Genomic DNA, 21,420 nt, shown 5'->3' with positions numbered 1-21,420 from the left:
CTGATGAAGCTAAAAGAAGAAAGTGGAAAAGCAGGAGTGTAGTTGAACATTACGCAGACATGACTGCAAATGAACTTTATGTGGACAATGAAGACACTGAAACTGTTTAACAGATTTTTATGCCTTAGTTCACTTATCAGTCCAAAATCAGAAAAAGATGAGTAAACAAGTGGTCCTAGATCAAATCAAACCTGGCCTCTCTCTAGAGGCAAAAACTGAGGCTGTCATACTTTGCATATATGATGAGAAGATAGGAAAAGACTATGGTGTGAGAGAAAGATGAAGGCAGGAAGAAAAGATGAAGACCAAATATGAGGTGGATTGAATCCATAAAAGAAGCCACAGTCTTCAGTTTGCCAGAATTGAGTATGGCTGTTAAAGTTACAGCATTTTGGAGATCATATATTCACAGTGTCACAAAAGCTGAAGGTGACATGACAGCATGTAACCAACCCTCCTCCCCAAAAAAACACAAAATGGTGTGGAAATTTCCTGTGAATTTTTCATTCAAAACGCTCTAAGATGCCAGCAATCATAGGCAAAATTAAACAGAAAAACACAGCAAAAGGTAATGATATGTTAAAGCAAAATAACTTTATTCATAAAGTGTCGCATATAAAACAAAAAACATCTATGTACATAAAATTAAGGATCTGCACTAAATCCAACTATGTAGCTGACAGATTGCAAAATATAGAATAAATTAAGAATTTCCACCTTATGGAATAAAGATAAGGGTACAATAACAGTTTTATGCCAAAAGTTTCCAGATTGATAGATTATGCTTCAATCCTAAAAATAATGCTTGTTGTTAAAGTTTACTGAAAATCATTGAGGCAAACACTCGGCTTGAAATGGTTTATAGGACGTTTTCTTGTTGGCTCGATTCTTTTTGAAAAAGGTGTTCTGACTGAATTATAAAAAATGTCAATTCTGTACATTACTGCTGGCTTTGTTCACTCCTTTGTTAATCTTGAAAGCTTGCCATGGAGAGTTTTGTAGGGAGCATTTTGCATCATGTCTTATTATTCTTGGGGCTGACAGAGTAAGTATTTGTATACAAATGCCAACCATTATGAGCCTGCTAATAAGTAAATTCCGTTGAGTGCCAGGGTTTTTTTTACTGCCACAGTAGTGATTATATTGTAAAGAGCTTTGTGTCACAGTGGTTAAACTGCAGTACTGCAGTGAAGTTTCTGCTCATGACCTGAAATCATTTCTAGGCTCAGGTAGCTGGCTCTAGGTTGATTCAGCTTTCCATGCTTTTGTGCTCAGTAAATTGAGTACCCAGCTTGTTGGAGAGGGAGGCAATGTGTAGCCTGCATAAATTGTAAACTGCCCAGGGAGAGCTTTAAGCACTGTGGGGTGGTATATAAGCAGCACACTTTGCTTTACATAATTGTAGCCTTAGCTTGCCATGTGCATGCATGATATACAAAAATATAAGCAGCATTAGACATCACTGCCTAATAGGGAACCACTTATACAAGAGAAGTGCTTGAGTTAGACATTCAGAGGTGTTTTTTGAGGGCGTTTTTCAAATCTTCTCAGCACGAAAGCCAGCTGTTGGCCCTTCTGACCCGAGTAACTTGTCTGGTATTAGGGTCAAATTCATATTGATTTGTTCCCCTGAAAAAGTACAACAATCCTAAAAGGAAAACAAAGCAAGACAAAGATGAATAACTTTAATATACATATTGCAACAAAAAAAAATATCAAAAGGGCAACATGCACCTAAATTCAAAATATTCAGAAACTTTAACTAGTGCTAAGTATGGCATCTAGTTGTTGGCTGAGAATGGCAAAATAGGGTGCATTACTTCCATGCTATTTGAGTAGCAAAGCAGAAATAGAGGATGGAACAGAAGGGGAGGAGAAAAAGTAGGAGGGCAAAAATGCCCTTTATACAATTACACGTCCCTTGAAAGTATGCTACAGAAAGGTTAGGTAAAGGTAAAGATTCCCCTTGACATTGAGTCCAGTTGTGTCCGACTCTAGGGGGCGGTGCTCATCCCTGTCTCCAAGCCATAGAGCCGAAGACAGTTTCTGTGGTCACGTGGCCAGCACGACTAGACATGGAATGCCATTACCTTCCCACCAAGGTGGTACCTATTTATCTACTAGCATTTACATGCTTTCAAACTGCTAGGTTGGCAGCAGCTGGGACAAGCAACAGGAGCTCACTCCGTCGTGTGGATTCAATCTTACGACTGCTGGTCTTCTGACCTTGCAGCATAGAAGCTTCTGTGGTTTAACCCACAGTGCCACCACGTCCCTTTTATGCTACAGTACTGGGTGGCAAAGTTGATGGATAATCCATGGTGTAGCAAAAGCATATGGCTTTATATATCCTGAACTCTTTAATGCGCTGAATCCTTTGGTATAGGATGTCTATTGAAATTACAGGAAGGAAGGGGAATTCTGAATATGGATACAGAATAGCCCTGTTGAGGCATAATACTTAAAACAGGAAATAAAAACTCATGTAGGAGGCAGGGAGGCTCACGTATGTCCTGCCACCAAGATCTTTGCAAGTGGCAGCTGAACATACCCAGAAGTCACCTCTCAAATTTTCAGGAAGGCTGGAAGAGTAGATGTAGGTGGAAAGATGTTGGGGTGGCTGCTCGTTCACATAGCCCTGTACTTCGTATGGATATTGGGTTTTCTTATTCAGGCATTAGACCTGAACAGGGCTCAGGATGAAAGAGGAGGCCTACTAAGAGATCATCTGAACTTTCATTTACACATCTTCCCAAGTGCTACAGTTTAATCAGCAGTCTTATTTGTGAAAGCAACTTTACTACCATGTACGAAAGATACTTGATTTAACTCCTTTTCTACAAACTTTCCTACATACATGGAAGGAGTTTCACTCCCATTTGATGGATAAATTAAGTGAAAGAATTAAACAAAAGATAGTTAGATCTAGACCAGTGGTTCCCAACCTTGGGTCCCCAGATGTTCTTGGATTAAAACTCCCAGAGGGCTTCACCACTAGATGTGCTGGCCAGGATTTCCAGGAGATGTAGTTCCAGAACATCTGAGGACCCAAGGATGGGAACCACTGACCTAGACTGTAAGAAGAATCTTACCAGGAAAAAAAATCCTGATTCTAACCCCTCAGCTCCACCAGTGTCTCCTTCTGAGATAAGCTACTTACCATTATGCTGAAAGGCAGCATCAACTTTCCCCTCAATACCTGGGAAGCCATCTTTGATATTTTTTGGTTTCCTCTCCAGAGTTTGTGTGGTTTCATCATATCTGAGGAAACAATAAAGGAAAAAAAAGTGTACATAAGCAAACCACTTTTGGGTAAACAATGTCCCTCTGAATCTGCTACTTTGGACATAAATCCTATGAACCCCTGAGTCATGAGCTTCGTGGACTTGTTTCCTCACATTATTGAGGAAAACTACTATGGTCCAATCCAGGCCAGCCCTAACATTGAGGAAAGTGAGGTGATCACCACAGAAACAGTTGCTAGCTGATACTGAGGCTTGAGGCTTAAAGAGCCTGTTCCAGACAACTTGCCTTGCATGTCCTAAGGTGGACTGATGTCCTCAGGTGACACAGAAGATGCTATCTGTACCACCAGCTGTGTTGACATAAGATTTGACTGCCACTCTAGTTGGCCTCTCAAGCTGGGATAAGATGAGCGAGGGTGAGCATCTCCCACATCAAGGACCAAGGCAGAAGCATATGTCATGATAATTTCTTTGGAAATGTTTACCATCAGTCGATTTATTTTTGTTTAAGAACATAAGCCTTGTAGAAGAGCAGTACTGCATCTAATACAGCTTCAAGAACCCTTTCCTTATCAGTTCCTACCAGCTTCGGAAGCATACATCCATTTGCATTTAGAAATGGACTGTTTCTGCAGTAGACATTCAAGCAATGTCAGTTCTGTCAGGGACTTCTGGGAGTTGAGTTCTAAAACCTCAGATCTGTAATACCTCTCACTGAGATCACTGGGCAATACTGAAATTAAGCCATGCAAGGACAGAATTCAGCAGTTCCCTGTAGAGGTCACTCTGGACAGTTCCTAAATGCAAGTGTTGATCTCTGGTGTCATGTGTGAGAAAATCATGGCTGAAAAGCAGAAGTTTATCACTTCAAGTGCCAGTCCTTTCATTAGGCAGAGTGAGCAACTGTCTTTCGTGACAGACGCTATAAGGGGCAGCAATAGCACCTATTCTTCCTCAATCTCCTTGCCATTCCTCACTTTTGGAGGGCAGAAACCTTTGTTCCACACAGCTGTCTCCCCCCTTTTAATCTAGCCTGTTCCCTTTGAATATGGTGATGAATTTCAAAGTGCATACAGTATTTATTTTTCTCTGAGTTGAATTATTTTTTTAGGAAGTGATTTAAAATAAATGGCCACCAGAGGGCCGTTTATATTAACACACCTACTGTATTTTCTTAAGCAACTGAAACTCACATGAATGTTAAAGCCATTTTTAAAAAAGAGCATTTCAATTACTCAATAGAAACACAGGAAACAAGTAAAAAAACAAGGGACTTGAGTCAGCTAAAATTAAAACGTTACATATTGTGGATTTTTGAAGAAATGTAGACAGGCTTTCAGACACGAAAACATGCTATACCTGACTTTCTCTGTGTCCATAAATGCTCAATTCACTCTTCATAATAAAACTCCTATTTCTGAACCAGTTAGTATATAATAATTATTATATGATTTTAAGTTAATTGTGAGTTATGGCAACTCTTTCCAGGCCTTTATAGGTATAAACTAGACATGGGGACGAATAAAAAAATAAATCATGATATTTGTTGAAAATTGTGGATCTGTTAAATATTCATCCCTTCATATTCGTGGGTTCCAAAGACACCACAAATATGAAGGGACAAATATTTCCCCATTTTATTTGTCCCGTTGTAATATATTTTTTTTAAAAAAAACCATTCTGCCTACTGGCCACTGATGAGCTGATCGGCAAGCCAATAGGCAGCCACCTCCCCCCACAACCTATCCCACCCCTTCTTCTCCCTACCTTAGCCCCCCCCACCCCCACTGACACCTCCTTACCATAAATGTTGCTGCCACTGCCGAGGTCTCCATCAGGCCCCCACAGCCATGGCATGTAAAAAGGGAAACTGGCTGCCCTTTGCAAAGATGACGGCTGTGGCTTCATTTAGGGTAGGGAAGCTGCAGCTGCCATCTTTGCAAAGGGCTGTGGAGGCCTGATGAAGACCTTGGCAGTGGCAGTGACGATTATGGTAAGGGGGGTGTCAGCAGGGGTGGGGATGGCAGTGCAGCAGTGGGGGTGGCGGAGATGCGGTGTTTTTTTTTTAAAAAATAACCCCCCATGAATTGATCAATATATTTGTTATTCATTGCTTCATGGGGGCAACTTTGTGCTTCATGAGTCATCAACCTTTGACTGCTCATGAAGCATAATGACTTGCCAAAATGGTGAGTCATCGCCATCTCTAGTACAAACTAAAAATACAGCTAAATAGTGCCCTTATTTCTAAACAATAGCATATATTATGTATTATTATCAGCAGCAACAAGTAGTATTTAAAAATAAACTTAGTTATGCAATACTGTACTTCTTAATAAACCAATTCCATTTATTTCCAGCTCCCATTTGACATTATTGCATACCTCCAGTATTTGCCAGCAGAGAAGTAGTATGTCTGTTTTTCATTGGCATTGAAAAATGCTGCGTCAATTTTCTTGACTTCTTTTGGGAAACCCAAACTTTGAATGCGTTTGGGATATCCAGAAAGCCTGATTTCACCTCTTGCAGCCCAGAACTGATTGCCTGTAATGAAGCAGAGGAAGGAACCTATTTTACCTATAACTTATTGATGGCAGCATGAAACATTTTCAAAGCATTTCTTTTTCCTGGACAAGATCATTTTGAGAAATTTTGAGCATTTCAACGTATTCCTGAAGGCTTTCATGGCTGGGATCTAATGGTTGTTGTGGGTTTTTTGGGCTCTTTGGCCGTGTTCTGAAGGTTCTTCTTCCTGACATTTCACCAGTCTCTGTGGCTGCCATCTTCAGAGGACTGGAGTAGGAACTCTGTCCATGCTCTGTTGGTGTTTGTTGGATAGTATTTATAGCTGTGGGAACAGCTTTTGTCTTTTCTTTTCAGGAGATAGGGTGGACAGCATGTTTTTGTTGTGATGGGGGAAAAGGGAGAGATTATCTGTTACTGTGATTGATGTCTTTTTTGTGCAATGATCTCTTCTAGAGGGTACATGACAGGTTGGCCATGGCCTGATTCCCTTTATCTGGGTATAGAGAAGTTCTTACACACCCCGGTTTGGTATAATCAGTGCACTCACTTTTCCTTTGCTGTTCTTTGCTTTGCAGTTCCCATTCTATTGTTCCAGCCTTAAGGATGGAGTGATCGAAAATCCAAAATGAAGAAATGTATAACAGTATTAATTTTGCACACTTACCTTTAAACAGAAGTATTTCGTCCTTATCACTATTTTCAGAAACAGCATCAACACTGGTTGGTACAAATGACCAAAACTGAGAAATCAAGCTGAAATCAAGCTGTGTGTACTGAGGGTGCTTTCGCCAGAAATGTCTGCAATAAACATACATATTTATTTTTCATTTTGTGCTTCTATGAAAAATCCTTTTTTGTTTCATTTGCAGCCTTTGAAAAAAGTAGCTACAATGAGGGGTTTCTAAAGTAAGTGGAGAGCATCAAGATTAAAATTAAGGGGAAGGTGTGATAAAATATGGTAGAAGTAGTGGAAAGCTGTGAGTTTGGTAGGGAGGACGCTATTGAGACATTCTAATTGCAGATATCATAGGTTTCAGTTTCAGGAAAATCAGTTATGCTTCTGTTCTGTGAAGTCAATGGCAGGCACAATCTGGCTGTGGGGCTCATTTCTGTGGGACTTAGGCTGAAAGCTATAAGTGGACTTGACAATAAAAAGTTTTCAGATCTGATGCATCGTTTAGCATCCTTAAAAAGAAAAACTAAACAAGAACAATAATGCTAGAGCATTATTTAAGACGAACACATTTACTGTATTTCATTGTGAGCTTTCATGAATTAGGACACAGATCAGACACAGACGGCTGCTTAAGATGTGTTTGAAGAACTGGATGGGAAACTATGTACTCTGAAATACATTTCCTGTTCTTAAAGGTGCCATTGCATTTCAGCTTTTGTTTTGTTGCTGTAGCTGCTGAAACAGACTAGTACAAATATCTCTCTGAAACCTCTTTATCCAGTTCTTGAAGGGAGTGAAGCTCTTCTAGGTTTACTGTGATTTCCATTACCTGTTTGGTGGTTTTTTTCTTTAACATTGTGGAGTCCTAATTTTGACTCAATATTCTAGGATGCCCCAAAGTGCATGGCTCAGTTCTAAGCTCAACCTGCAGCTGGAAGCCATGTTATGTCCCTATGTGTCTGTATAGGCTTATTTCTCACTGGGGTGGTAAATCTATGTTCCATTTTAGTCTCTCATATTGGTGAAAACTGCCATGATTGAATGTTTGACATAGGTGTACATGCACATGTACACATCCTAGCTTTGTGTGTCTGTGTGTTTAGTCGTTTAGTCATGTCCAACTCTTCGTGACCCCATGGACCAGAGCACGCCAGGCCCTCCTATCTTCCACTGCCTCCCAGAGTTGTGTCATCCTAGCTTTAGCCCAGCCTAATATGCCTGCCATGCTAGTTTTCCTATAAATCGTTGTGTACATAGGAGCAGTCAACAATGAGACACATCCCATTATATTCCGCAGTGGGACAGACCCAGAAACATGGAAATGATGCCACAGATCCAAGGATAGAGTGGGTCAGAACATCTTCTAGAGCAGTGGTTCCCAACCTTGGGTTCCCAGATGTTCTTCGATTAAAACTCCCAGAAGCCTTCACTACTTGCTGTGCCAGCCAGGATCTCTGGGAATTATAGTCCAAAAACATCCAGGGACCCAAGATTGGGAACCACTGATCTACATGATGTACATGTTAAGGTGGCATACTATTGGCCATGCTCCAGGATGAAGAGGGATTTTTTTTTTCATGTCAGAAAAAAAGCCACAAGACTCGCAGTTAAAAAGAAGTGTACCTACAGAGCAGGATTTCAGCCATAGAATGGTTAGATAGATCATATGTAGCTAGAAAGACAAACACCTGGCCCGACAGTGATCAAGCACCTTGTCCACCAAATCTGGTGTCACAGGCTGAAAGGAGTTGAGATGTAGCAGATCTGAAAAGGCTGATTGACCAATTAGGGAAGGAAAGGGTGTGCCCTTCATTCTGTAGTGATTGGGTTTCCACTTTCCCTTTATGTCTGCATTTTCTGCTTGGATCCCCATTACACAAAGAAGCAACACACAATGCATGAAATACAGAAGGGTTCAGGAAATAATTGACAATGGAGCATAGTGTAATAAGAAGAGCTCTCTGGATTCCCTCCTTGTCTGGAGATTATAAGCTTACTTGTTTTTAAAGAACAGTATCTCTCCTCGTAAAGATGTGACGGCATCAAATGTCAGCTGAGGGTCACAAGCAGTTGGTATTGCAGACTGGGTTGGCCTGATGGGTTCTCTTGGTTTGCTGTCTTCCACTGGATCTTCTGATGGATTAGAAGATGGTCCTGAAGGTAATTGAAAGGTGTGATATTAGTAGACAATAGCCGTCTAAATCAGAACTGCCATAAAAAAAGGATAAGACTTTTTTACAGCATGGGCTTCCAGAGATTACAGTCCGCTTCCTCAGATGCACACAGCATAATCTTAGAGTTTCAGATATATATGTGCAGTGAATATGGTTGGGGGTGACAGTTAAAATGAACCTGGAACATGACCCAGAATAGTAAGTGACCTCATATTAATTCAGGAAGATCAATACATAGATAGTTCTATTGTCTTCCTAAGGAAGACAATAGATCTAAGGTTCAGTGGAACAAACCCAGAGGCAAATAACAAGGATGGCAGAGTCTTGGTGAGAGAAAGGATACAGATAATGGTGACCAGTCATGAGGTCCCGGAAAGAATGAATTCTGAATAAAGAATCCCCCTTGTGCAGTCTCTCAAAGCTACTTACTTTCCTATGTATGTGCCTGCCTGCTTATTTATTTGCAAAACCAGCTTCCTTTAAAAAGGACTTTAGGAATGTATAGAAAGATCATAACAACATGAAACCATTATAAAGATTTGACAAAATTCAGCAAACATTTGAAAGCATAGGAAAGTCTTCTAGAGATGTATAGCAGGACAAAGTAAAATGCAGAAGCGGCTGTATTTACTGGCTATATGTACAGTATATGTCACTTTTGCTGTTCAAGGCAGTGGGTATAGTGAACAGAGTGTCAGACTGGGATCCAAGAGACCCATGGAAACTAACTGGGGAGTGGGTGACAGTAGCACACCACTCCTTCAATATCTCACATCTCAAAACCCCTACGAGAGCCACTGTAAGTTGGAAGCTAGTTGGTGACCCATAATGACAATTAAATATGCAAGGACCCATCCATGAAAACATAGCCATTAACTGACAAAGAGATGGCAATATTTTAGATTATTAACATTGTTTAAATTACCATAGAGATGTTGAATGCCATCAATATCATCCTGAGAGAGGACATTATCCGTTTGTTCAGGTTGCCTGTACACTGGGAACATCACAGCATTGGGATCTTTAGAATGGAAGAGTCCAAGGGAATGACCAAATTCATGAACGGCTACAAAATACAAGTTGGTGCCTAAAAGGAAGAAACAATTCATCACTGCCAGATTTCACATGGAGCAAATATTGCTTCCATGTTGCTCTCCCCAAAATGAAACGTAAGGATATAAAAGAATTAAAAACCCAGTATTAAACATGAACCATCAATCCTGTTCTGTAGGTACACTTCAGGGGGGAAAGTAGTACTCACAAAGGAATTCTGGAAGCATGGTGGGCAACAGTTGCGATGTAAACTGTGTTATCAGTTGTGATGTAAAACACACAAGGGTAACCACACAATGATTGCTATGCTGACTACGTGGGCATAATGCAAATTGAAGATCTCAGAGGGCAAGTATATTGGACGTTTACCAGGCAGTTTGTGTTGGAATCAACATGAATAAGATCAAATTAAAAACTGGTGACTACACATAAATCTCAAGGGAAAGTCCAGTAGGGAATTGTCCCTTTTTGTTCAGCCATCATACATGGTTTAATTTTGCTCTGATTTGCTGGTATTGCTTTTCTCCAATTTATGCCCTCTGTGACTGCCAACAAACAAGTTTCCAAAGTTAGCACTACAACAGATTAGCGCTAAGTCACTTTGGGGGGAAAAAAGAGGAGAAAGGACTAAGCAATTCAACGGGAAATTGCCAATTAGCACCTTGTTAGAGCAGAGGCAGCTTCTGCTATTGGAACTTCATGCAAATACATTCATAACACATTCATAGGTTTTTCTGCCTCTACCCCGCTGACTCCTGCAACATGATACTTGTTTGTATCCATCTTGATGGATACAGAGATTACACTTGCAGAACTTGTAACAACGTGATGTGAAAAACTTCAGAATAGATCAAAGCAGTTCAAAGTGCTTTCCCCATGGTAGTCACACCCAGATGGGTTAGAGTAATTCTTGCTGTATGAAATGCACATTTTTGCTAGGAAAGAGTAAAAGAGAGCTGAAATAAAATTTGCTGTTCATTCTATAAAAATTAAGTTTGCTCATCTCAGTTTTTAGTAACCTACAGCTATAAAAACTAACTGCTTTGTGTTAAGAAGAGAAGTTGCAGTGTAATAGTGGCTTTTTGGGGGAAATATAATCTTAATGCTGAGTATCTTTAAAAAATCCAGTTCACATACACATTTCCGTATGTTTGCTCTTGAGAAGAGGAACATGTAATATTTAACAGGACCAAATAAATCTATTCTTCTTTTTCCATTCTCCGACTTTACCGTCTAATCCGTGAGTCCAGTTTTCGTCCTCATCAAAATGGGCGTCTCCTCCAATACCAGTGCTAGGAGCATAAGCATGTGCGACGGTGCCTCCAGGGCCATCAAAAGGATTGAAATCTCCATGATCTAAGTAAATGGAAGGAAGACATCAACATTTTGCTGCCTATTCCCCATCTGGATAAGAAGGAAATACTCTTTGTAGGTGGATCATTTGCACTAGCAGTACTATTTGGTCTGTTCTGGATGAGGTTGTAGACTGCTGCATAGACAACCCAACGAATGATTCTCCCCCATATAAAATTTGTCATATTAAAAAACAGCAACTGCTACTTGCTTCTTTGTCCCAGAAATTCTAGTGCAATCTGAAATCGATGTAGCACGCAACAGGACCAAGGCCAGTTAAGTCTATGTCTTCCTACATTTTCTGTGCACTGTAGATGCATTAAACGGTTAGAGCAGTTTGACAGCCCTTTAACACAGTATGGATTCAACCCATGGAAACCTGGGCTTTGCAGTTTTGGTGAGATTCTTTGAATCTTCTGCTGAAGTTCAGAAAAGCACATAAAGGTTTTCTAGGAGAGAACTCTAAGGATCTTGACAAACTTCAAATTCCAGGCTTCCTTATGATGGAACCAGGAGTATCACCAAACTGCTAAGCCTGTACAGTGTAGATATATTTGCTATTTTACTGCAATTAAATACAGACTGTTTGGTTTCTACATCCAACAAATCTCTACGTATTTCCCATGCACCTATTTTTTTTTAAATATACAGTTCTGGAATATTCAAAAGCTTGCTTTCTATTTCGTGATGGCTGGTTCTAATAATAGAATTGTTTGATGGTGGATTTTTGGAATCTTTCTTCTGATCTGCTGTAGTTTCTTTTGCCTTCCTCCCCCCTATAATTCTGGAGTTTTCTTTCTCTTCACGAGATACATTCTGTTTTCACAAACTGTTGCCAGTGTTACTGATGATGGCGTTACTGGCAGTTGGAACTTAGGCAATTACAACTTATTTCTGAGGAAGGGAAATGCAACATGCTAACTGTGTGTGGCAGTTTATCAGAGATATGAGACTCATCCTCAAGACCACAAAAAGGAGGTGTTGGACTCAATGGCAAATACTGGACCAACCAAATCACATGATTAGAAAACAGTTCAGCTTGGTTGTTCAGTGGAAACAGAAAAATGTGTTATATTTATGCTTTTCTTAGAACTACAGAGCTAGAAAGGTCTCTATGGATGATTGAGTCCAAACACTGTAGAGGAGGCACAGTGGGGAATCGAATTCCCAACCTCTGGCAGATGCCTGAATCATGAAGTTGTCCAGCAAAAACATCCATTTCACTGCTCTTGAGACTAACAGATAAAATGTTATTTTGCCTCTTAAAGCTAAGATCAAGTATCTTGCCTCAGAAATCTGTGCATTTTTTTGAGGCTTAAGTTCCTTTCAGTGAAGAAAAAGCACACTAAGCTATGCATAGCTTTCAAAAATATGTTCAGTTAAAAATGAGTGTATTTGAAAAGTTTGTACAAACACACTTCATTGAGTGGGGGGAAATGCAGTTAAATATGTATGGAAATGCAAAAATACAGATGAATGCCAATTCTAATTTTTCTTCCCATGTGGAAAGATTAATGCTCACAAACTGGGATGAGACAAGATTGCAGGTGGGATTCCAAGAGACAACATGAAAATTTCCTACATTAACATGTGTGATTAACGTCTTCCATCCTTTCTTTCCCCTCTTGAGGTTAACTGCATCTTCAAACCCCCAGCCCCCCTTTCTCTTCTCTCTCCCTCCCCACCTCTTATCTCTATTCGGACCTCGTGTCCATTTTTTGTCTTTCTGTATTTTTACAAGAGGATTGTAAAACAAACACAGGCCTAACTACTGCATGTAACCAATGAACATTTAGAATATAAAACTGATATTTCATCTATGTTTCATTCTATTTCATCCTATCTCTTAATGTCTGATGTGGACGTGTCCACCAAAGCTTACATTAAAATATAATGGTTAGTCTTTAAGGTGCTCCATGTTTTTGTCTCTTTTTTATTGTTTTGTTTTATTTCTTTGGATTTTGCATGAAAATGGTATTTTCACATCTCCCTAGTGCACATCTGCTGACTGTGATTTATATTAAAGCATGCAATATTTCCGGACTGCTCTTTATATATGCACAGCATTTTTACCTCTGGAGCCAAAGGAGATCATTATATCTGCGTTGTCTCTTTGAGTTGGAGAGAACGTTAGTGGGGAAACTCGGCTCCAAGCTTTAAATGCTTTCTCTACTGCGTTCTGTACATCACGTTCTTTCATGTCTGGTGTATAATTCAGTATCCTTCAAAAAGAATGAAGCACAGTTTGAAACAGGAGCAGCATTACTACTGTTGCCACCTGGCTGAGTTGTGCAAATTTCACCCTTGAGAGCTTGTGTTGAATGATTACCTGTAAGTAAGATCTTTCTTCCCCCATTTGGGTTGTCCTGAGAAGAACGCAAATTCTCCGATATCTGGGTTTCCGCACCTCGGTTTCTGAATGGCCTCCAGCGTCCTAGAATCCAAACTGCCTGTGACTTCTAGCCCCATAAATTCTTGCATTTCTTTGATTTTTTTCATTATCGGGCTGTTCGCTTTCCATCTTAACGTTGATTTCCCATCTGTTGTTGTGAAGTTATAATAGTTTTTTAAGTACCTCTGATAAAGAGAAGAAAAGTAGAAATGGTTGTTTATGCTTGTATATACATGAATAGACTTAATCTATACTAACATTGGCATATATATCAGCAGATTCTGGATTTTTCAGAGGTTCCCAAACCAAAGATTTGTCTGGTTATTTCAAACCAAAATAAGGACATAAGTGTCTTTCAGCTTGGCTATTAGCTACATGGATCTCTCTTTATTAATCATTCTCATTCCTCATCTTCCTTTTCCTCTACGTAAGGGCTATGTGATGTGTAATCTCCCTGACAACTAACTAGCAGCACCCAACATCCCTCACTCTGGGCAAGGCAGACTAGGACTTATTGGAGAAGCTGTACAACATCACTGAGAGGGCCACAGGTTTTCCACTCCTCCTCTATCCTGCTGCTCATGCTCTTTCCTGGTCCCCTTCCTTTAGATTTTTTCCTCTGTTGTTTTCTAGACCTTCTTATTTGTATTGGTGTAGTGTTTTCTCAGCCTCCTTCTTTCCCCATTACTGACTTTTATCCCTTTTCCTTTCCGAAGTTTTTCTCTCTACTTTCCTCTTTATCAATAGCTTCACAGCAATTTCGGCTTGTGACAAGTAAAATATAAGATCAGTGTCTCTCTCATCCTTTACTCATATTAGAGCAGTTCTAATATGAGCTCTTAAAGGGATGTGGTGGTGCTGCGGGTTAAATTGCAGAACCCTCTGTGCTGCAAGATCAGAAGACCAGCAGTCATAAGATCGAATCCACGCAATGGAGTGAGCTCCCATCACTTGTCCCAGCTCCTGCCAACCTAGCAGTTTGAAAGCAGGTAAAAATATGAGTAGATAAATAGGTACCACCTCAATGTAAAGGTAACAGCATTCTGTATCTAGTCACACTGGCCACGTGACCATGGAAACTGTCTAAGGACAAACGCTGGCTCTATGGCTTGGAAACAGGGATGAGCACCGCCCCTTAGAGTCGGACATGACTGGACTAAATGTCAAGGGGAACTTTATCTTTACCTAGCAACCATAGTCAGACATTTCAGCATTACCGCCAAAGGCAGCCATGTTTGCTTACTACTGCAGCAAAAGAACAAAACTAAACCACCAGAAAGCACTAATTAGTCTTGGGTCTTTCAAAAAATGTTCCCACCTGAACAAAAACTGGTTTCTAAGGGGAAAAAAACTATTTGTATTTTCCCCTCAAATTTTTTTAAAAGGAAAGAAAGCTGCTCATAAAGAAAACTTTGCTCATTACTTACACCTCTCTCAGCAACACTTTCTCCTCAGAAATTAGTAATCCTGCTATACAGCAACAATACTTTTATGCCATGGGTAATGGAACTGCATAATTTAGGAAGTTATTTATCTACCTTGCTTCATCAAACCTATGCTATTAGAATGTGTGTTACTTAAATTCTGGTCTATGTTCCTGTATGTTGTATGCCATCAAGTTGGAACACACTTAAAGAAAAAGAGTTTAAAACCCATTGAAATGGTGCTGTGAAACTTCCAATTTGATTTCTTAATTGCAGTTTTGTGGTTGGTTTTAAAAGAATAATTTTAATTCTATGCGTATTTTATATAAAAATATTTGTAAAAGCAACTTAATAATGTTGCTTTTACAAGCAGAATGGAATCCTTTAATGTAAACATAATTTCTGATTCAATAAAAACTCATGGGTTCTGCTAAGACCATAACCAGAACCTTGAAAATTATAACAATATTTCACTGTGCCCACATTGAACAGGACGTTGGACTAGCAATGGCCCACACTTCTCCCTTCAACAGCACTGGTTAGGAGTGCTGGACCTCCATGTATAAGCACGGCTCGTAGCACGGGTTTCTAGGTAAGTGAGAGACTGAAGGAGTGGTTTTATCAGCTCTACCCACACCTGTCCGTTTCCATGGTCAAACAAGTATTTGAAGCTAGATCACCTGCGTCTTAGTCCATGACTCTGTCTACTATACCACACTAGGCATTCACTCAGTATACGATTTCTGGGTTCATAATATTCCTTAAATGCATTTAAAACATCTGAAATGGCATACCTCTAATTCTCCCACCCATATCACTTTCTCAGCCTGACAATCGTTCCCCAGCTGTTCACTTCATGTCCAGCTGCCCTCCCTCCCTCAAACCTTCAACTCAAATACCAGAGAGAACTCATTGTATATAATTTATAAATGATCGCAGTTTCCACTATTACCTGAAGAAGTTCCAGCTTTTCCCTTTCGTTTCTGATTGGCAGCGCATAAGACACTGTTGCAAATAACAGCATGAGGTAGATGGCCACCATTCTGAGTCTTTAGACTTCAGTCCCCAAAGGTAAATTTAGTGTTATGTTTACTAAGGGCTCCTTGCTTATATAGAATTTTTGTGCATCATAAAATATGTTGCAACTTGACTCAGATAATAACGTTATCCAATCGTCAGGCAAGGACACAGAAGGCAAAGGGGGGGGAACCCTTGACATAGTTTCCTATGTTTCTTCTCCTCACACCTTGGCAGATGTTGCAATGGTAACATGTTTTTGTAGTAGGAAAAAGCTACCATTTATGTTCCGTCATAAATGAGTTTTAATGATGTTGACAGTATGCTTCAGGGTAATCTCTTTTTCTCTTGTCTTTCTACATTTCCTTCTAAACTTGACTCATCTTACAAGTCAGGGCATAGATTGCTCATGATCAGAACAGAAGATGCCCCCACTACACTATTGCTCAAATGGTCACTTCTGTGTCAGGGAGTACAAAGCAAGCTCACTTCAATGGGATATATAGCTGAAGACCTTGTTGTTGTTACGTGTCATCATGTTGCCCCTGACTTACGGGGATCCTATGAATGGGCAATCTCCAGAATGTGCTGTCCTCAAATGCCCTGCTCAGCTCTTGTAAACTGAAGCCCGTGATTCCTTTAAGGAGTCAGTCCAGGTCATGTTTTGTCTTCCTGTTTTTCTGCTGCCTTCCACCTTTCCTAGCATTATTGTCTTTTCCCGAGAATCTTGCTGTCTCATGATGTGCCCAAAGGAGGAGGGCAGCCTTGGTTTCAACATTTTTGCCTCCAGAGATAGTTGGGCTTGATTTGATCCAGGTCCCAATTGTTTATCTTTCTGGCAGTCAAGGGTATCCTTGAAGCTCTTCTCAAGCACCACATTCCAAACAAATCATTTCCCCCCTCTGTCAGTTTTCTTTATTGTTCAGCTTTCACACCCATACATAGTGATCAGAGATATGACAGTATGGATGATTGAGGACTTGGTACCAAAGACTCAGATTCAGACTTGGGATTCAGACCCAAGGGCTTGCCAACATCCTTGCTCTGAACACACATGGATCAGTGTCCAAGAACAATAGCATAACCATAGTTTAGAAGATATTTTGCCAAACCACTTGAAGATCTGACTCTAAGCCTATGAGATCTTGTTGCTTACTTTTTGAATAAAGTTGCAAAATGAGCTATTTTGTGATATTACCTTGACGGGAATGAGATTTTTCAGGCTTCTTGGACTACAGACCTGATAATTCCTCATTCTGAGAATTCTCCCTTACTTGCACACACCTAAATGTTTCTCTCCTGGGAGAAAAGGCCTACATTGGATGGCTTTGTGGCTTAGGTGGGCCTAGCTCTGCTTCGCTTCCTCTTTAGAAAAAAGTTCCCAGCTAGCACTGGAACAGGAAAAGGAAGTTTGGGTAGAGCTAGGCTTTGCTAAGGGGACGTGATGGCGCTGAAGGCTAAACCTCAGAAGCCTTTGTGTGCTGCAGGGTCAGAGACCAGCAGTCGTAAGATCGAATCCATGCGACGGAGTGAGCTCCTGTCGCTTTGTCCCAGCTCCTCACCAACCTAAGCAGTTTGAAAGCATGAGTAGATAAATAGGTACCACCTCGGTGGGAAGGTAAACAGCGTTCCGTGTATAGCCGCGCTGGCCACGTGACAACGGAAACTGTCTTAGGACAAATGCTGGCTCTACGGCTTGGAAATGGGGATGAGCACTGCCCCCTAGAGTCGGACACGACTCACTAAATGTCAAGGGGAAACTTTACCTTTACCTAGGCTTTGCTAAGCCCCAAAGACTTCCAGTTTCAGCCTTTTCTCCCAGGAGAGCCACATTTAGGTGTGTGTAAGTCAGGTAGAATTCCCAGAATGGGGAATGATGGGATGTGTAGTCTAAGAAATCCATAAAGCCTATCACTGTTATCTTGGTATATGGGAGTTGTGGAGGCCTATACATGTGGAACTGTATCACATTCATAGCTTTCTAGTCATGAAGGAACCATACATGACCATGGGTTGATATACTCCTGGTGTCATCACTAATCATTCTAAATGTGATAGTGTTGTCATTTCTGTGCCTAAAATTCCTGAAAGAATCTCTTACTCTTTTCCCATTTGGTTTTTCTGCTGTTTTTTAAAGGCAATATACGAGGATTGCAACAGAATTTAGAATTTGCGGCTCCAACGTAACAGTTGCAAACAAGTGAGAACCTGCTACAACATTTTCCAATGGCTTATTTAGCATTTATCTTTCAGCAACTGGTTTGGCTTTTATTTTCTGGTATTCTGGTATTCCCCCTATTAACCTATATATTAAAACTAAAAATAAAACATCAGTTGGCTGGTACAGACTGTTCTTTGGGCTATGTTTTGCAGTGTTACCGCACTTATTTTCAAATTAATGTGCGTTGAACTCAGTATATCTGTTGAGGTTACCATGTAAAAGCGTATATTACGGCATGATGTGAGGCTTGTTATCCTCCACCCATCGTGATAAAAGTCAGCCTGGTACTTTTTAACTCCATTAATTAGCCTGTAACCTAGTGTTCTTCAGATGTGTGGTGTTGGATCTTCTATCCCCTTGACCGCTGCAGATTTTGGCTGAAGTTGATGGGCATTGTAGTTTAAAACATCCAAAGTTTGCTAGATTGGGGAAAACTAAAAGCTTTGCAATGTAAATGTTTTGCTGAAACTAAGCAGGTACCTGGATGGGAGACTAACTGGGAATTACACCTAAAATGTAAATAAATGAATTACTGTATATTGTTTCCCCACTTGAAGTTCAGGAAGAAATCACCATGTGTCATTCAAATTTGGTGGTGATGGTGAGTTCAAGAACATATGGAGACCAAAATTTGGGAACCACTGGTCTATTCTGATGTACGTATGGGCCAGGGGTCTGTAGCCTGGTTGCCATCAACACATGACAGCCAAGACAGGCTTTGATGGTTACTGTGAATTTCCAATAAATGAAGTGACTTACCCTGATACAGTATTTCTTATTTCAACAGGATCAGTCCTTCCCAAAATTATTTACAATGGCAGAAAAATCCTTCTTAGGTCTATAAGAGTCTTGTCTTTTTCTTCTAGAACCGCTTGCCTTTCTAGACATCTTGTGATTCCCTATGTATGTCAGAAAACAGCCCTATTTTAGGGTTGCCCAGAATCCCCCTGAGAAATAGCAGGTACTTTTCAATTGTTCCTTCTTTCTTCTATTCTAGCTACTGGTTTTCAGTACCCTCTTTCTAGTCAGCATTCTGTGGCCAAGGAGCATCTTTTGTTTTTATTATGCAGTTGAGTGTTCATTTGTTTGATAAATTAATTAATTTATGTACTGCCCGATTAGAATTGATACTGCTCTGGGTGGGGTACAAATAACTCCCACCCACTTCATACCCATAACAACATAATGACAGAATAAAACAGTCCCAAAGGTGTGATAAAGTCACCCCCCGCCCCAAATTTCAGCCTTAAACATTAACATCATTTGAGGGTAAAATATTCTTCAAGGTTGTGTTATATATTAAACAATTGTTTTAAGTAGTTTCTTGAATATTGGGAGAGGCAGAGCTCGGCACATCTTGACTGAAAGTTTGTTCCACAGAGTGGGGGCTATTACTGGCAAAGCCTGACACCCTGCTGTTACATTTCTAGTTTCCCTCAGCTTTGTTGCTCTCAGAGTTATGGCTTGGGAGGACCACGTGACACAGGAAGCTGGATTTTTTTGAGGGACATTCCAATAACTATTGAGTTGAATTGTTTTTGGTCTCCCTTTGATTCTCTCCCTATTTTTCTTCCTACTTGTACCAACCTTGGCTTCCTCTGAGCCACAAATAGACAATCTGTCAGTTTTGCTGTCACTGAAATTAATCCCCCCCCCGACCTGACGGTGTTCTCATGCTGAACATGTGATTTGTGGAGCTTCATAAATTCTTTAACTACAGAAAAGTTTCTCAATGAAATTAAATGTTTGCCATCTGTATTGGCCAAATCCATTAAAAATGGCATTTCCCAACATGAGGAGTTCCAAGAGGCATGTTACATAAACAAATCTTTGCACAATTTGAGTTGTATGGGTGTGAGCCAGTAAGATTGAGTAAAGGCAGAGCATTTTGTAAAACTGGTGAGGAAGCATCCTGTAGTTCTCTTGCACCAGAAGCTCTCCTCAACTTGCCCTCCACTGTGGGAATTCTGAGTGAAGAGATTCAGTGCTGAGAGCCCAATACCACAGCAACACCACCGACGATTTCTGCTTTATTCAGAATGGTTGACATTTCCTGTCATTCTTTGTTGGTTGTGCCAAATCCTAGGTTTGGTCTATGTAAATATTCTTATCTGCAGTCATACGCAAGATGGGAGTGGAGAAGAAAGTATGTACCCTATTTTTTGGCACATATAAAAGAAAGCTAAAGTCACCCATATGAGCAGGATGCTGCTTGTTTTTGGATCCAGCAAATGTCTTGTACACATGGCATAATTGGCATGGACACTGGATTTTTTTTTAAAAAAAGGATTCAGGGTTGGTCTTCCATGGGGGGAAAAACATGCTTCTTATGGCAGGTGACTCTGATCCATTTGATGAGCCTGTTCCTTTCTTCACCACAGCTGATGTCATCTGACAGGCCATTTATAAAATAATCAAGTCAATTCTGATTCATGGCAACCCTTTACAGGGTTTTAGACCGTATCCAGAAGTGGTTTATTATTCCCTTCAACTGGGAGTGCCCTAGGATTGTGCAGCTTGCTCAAGGCTATACAGGCTGGCTCTGCTCGTAGGAGGGACAATGGGGAACCGAACTCCCAACCTCTCGCTCCACAACCATTAACTTCAATCACTGATCTATCCAACCAGCTATGCCATCTATAGCCTGATAAAATATTTTAGGTGTAGCTGCCATGAAGATAATGGGCAGACAAACCCAACTTCCACGGGTCACTTGCAAAACTTAATCCAGGTCTGTTGTGTCTTTACTATTGTATCCCTCCCCCAGTTACATATTCCAATGCTATCTAGCAGCAGGAGTGTCTGATTAACAATATCTGGGTGAACTGCACTAATATTTCCTACTCAGTCATAGAGGTTATTTGGTTTTTCAACCCAGTAACTTGTTTGGGGGCAGGGGGCTATACTAAGGATGATCTTCAAATGTTGGCTTGCTATCCATTATGCATATTTTCTTCCTCCACATGCTTGAGCAAGCACAGGGTCTATTTATTTATTTATTTATTTATTTATTTATTTATTTATTTATTTATTTATTTATTTATTTATTTATTTATTTATCTATCTATCTATCTATCTATCTATCTATCTATCTATCTATCTATCTATCTATCTATCTATCTATCTATCTATCTATCTATCTATCTATCTATTTATTTCTTGGCCCTCTTTCTTTGGACTTGGTCTGGAAACAGTGGGAATCCCTCTAAGAATTTTGCATAAGTTAGAAAGTAGACAAGAAATAAATAAATGGCATTTTGTCACTACCTAATTTCTCAGTGACTGGAATCTGTGTTCCATAAAGACTATGTATGTTGGTCGCTAGAGACCAAGAGTGGA

The 21,420-nt window shown here is 40.2% G+C and overlaps 1 protein-coding gene across 1 annotated transcript; it reads right to left on the bottom strand.

Annotated features, from left to right (window-relative positions):
• Positions 1-1,150: 1,150 nt before the first annotated feature.
• On the bottom strand, positions 1,151-21,236 carry LOC110089066 (stromelysin-1). Its single transcript, XM_020811842.3, has 10 exons — positions 15,796-21,236; positions 13,357-13,604; positions 13,101-13,249; positions 10,905-11,030; positions 9,547-9,708; positions 8,445-8,601; positions 6,436-6,569; positions 5,630-5,789; positions 3,161-3,261; positions 1,151-1,648 (listed from the first exon to the last, which is right to left on the bottom strand). The coding sequence occupies exons 1-10, from the start codon at positions 15,883-15,885 to the stop codon at positions 1,548-1,550; spliced, it is 1,428 nt and encodes a 475-aa protein (XP_020667501.3). The 5' UTR covers positions 15,886-21,236; the 3' UTR covers positions 1,151-1,547.
• Positions 21,237-21,420: the final 184 nt, after the last annotated feature.

This window comes from Pogona vitticeps, chromosome 3 (assembly GCF_051106095.1).
Source record: "Pogona vitticeps strain Pit_001003342236 chromosome 3, PviZW2.1, whole genome shotgun sequence".
Taxonomy (NCBI): Eukaryota; Metazoa; Chordata; class Lepidosauria; order Squamata; family Agamidae; genus Pogona; species Pogona vitticeps.
The sequence above is the reverse complement of the archived record's forward strand: the minus strand, read 5'-3'. Positions and strand labels throughout refer to the sequence as shown.

Excerpts from the sequence above, each read along its gene's own strand:
- LOC110089066 (XM_020811842.3), bottom strand. The coding sequence starts at position 15,885 with ATGGTGGCCATCTACCTCATGCTGTTATTTGCAACAGTGTCTTATGCG. Across the intron at positions 13,250-13,356 it reads AAGAAAGATCTTACTTACAG|GATACTGAATTATACACCAG; the intron begins GTAATCATTCAA and ends TTCTTTTTGAAG. Across the intron at positions 11,031-13,100 it reads GATCTCCTTTGGCTCCAGAG|ATCATGGAGATTTCAATCCT; the intron begins GTAAAAATGCTG and ends CCATTTACTTAG.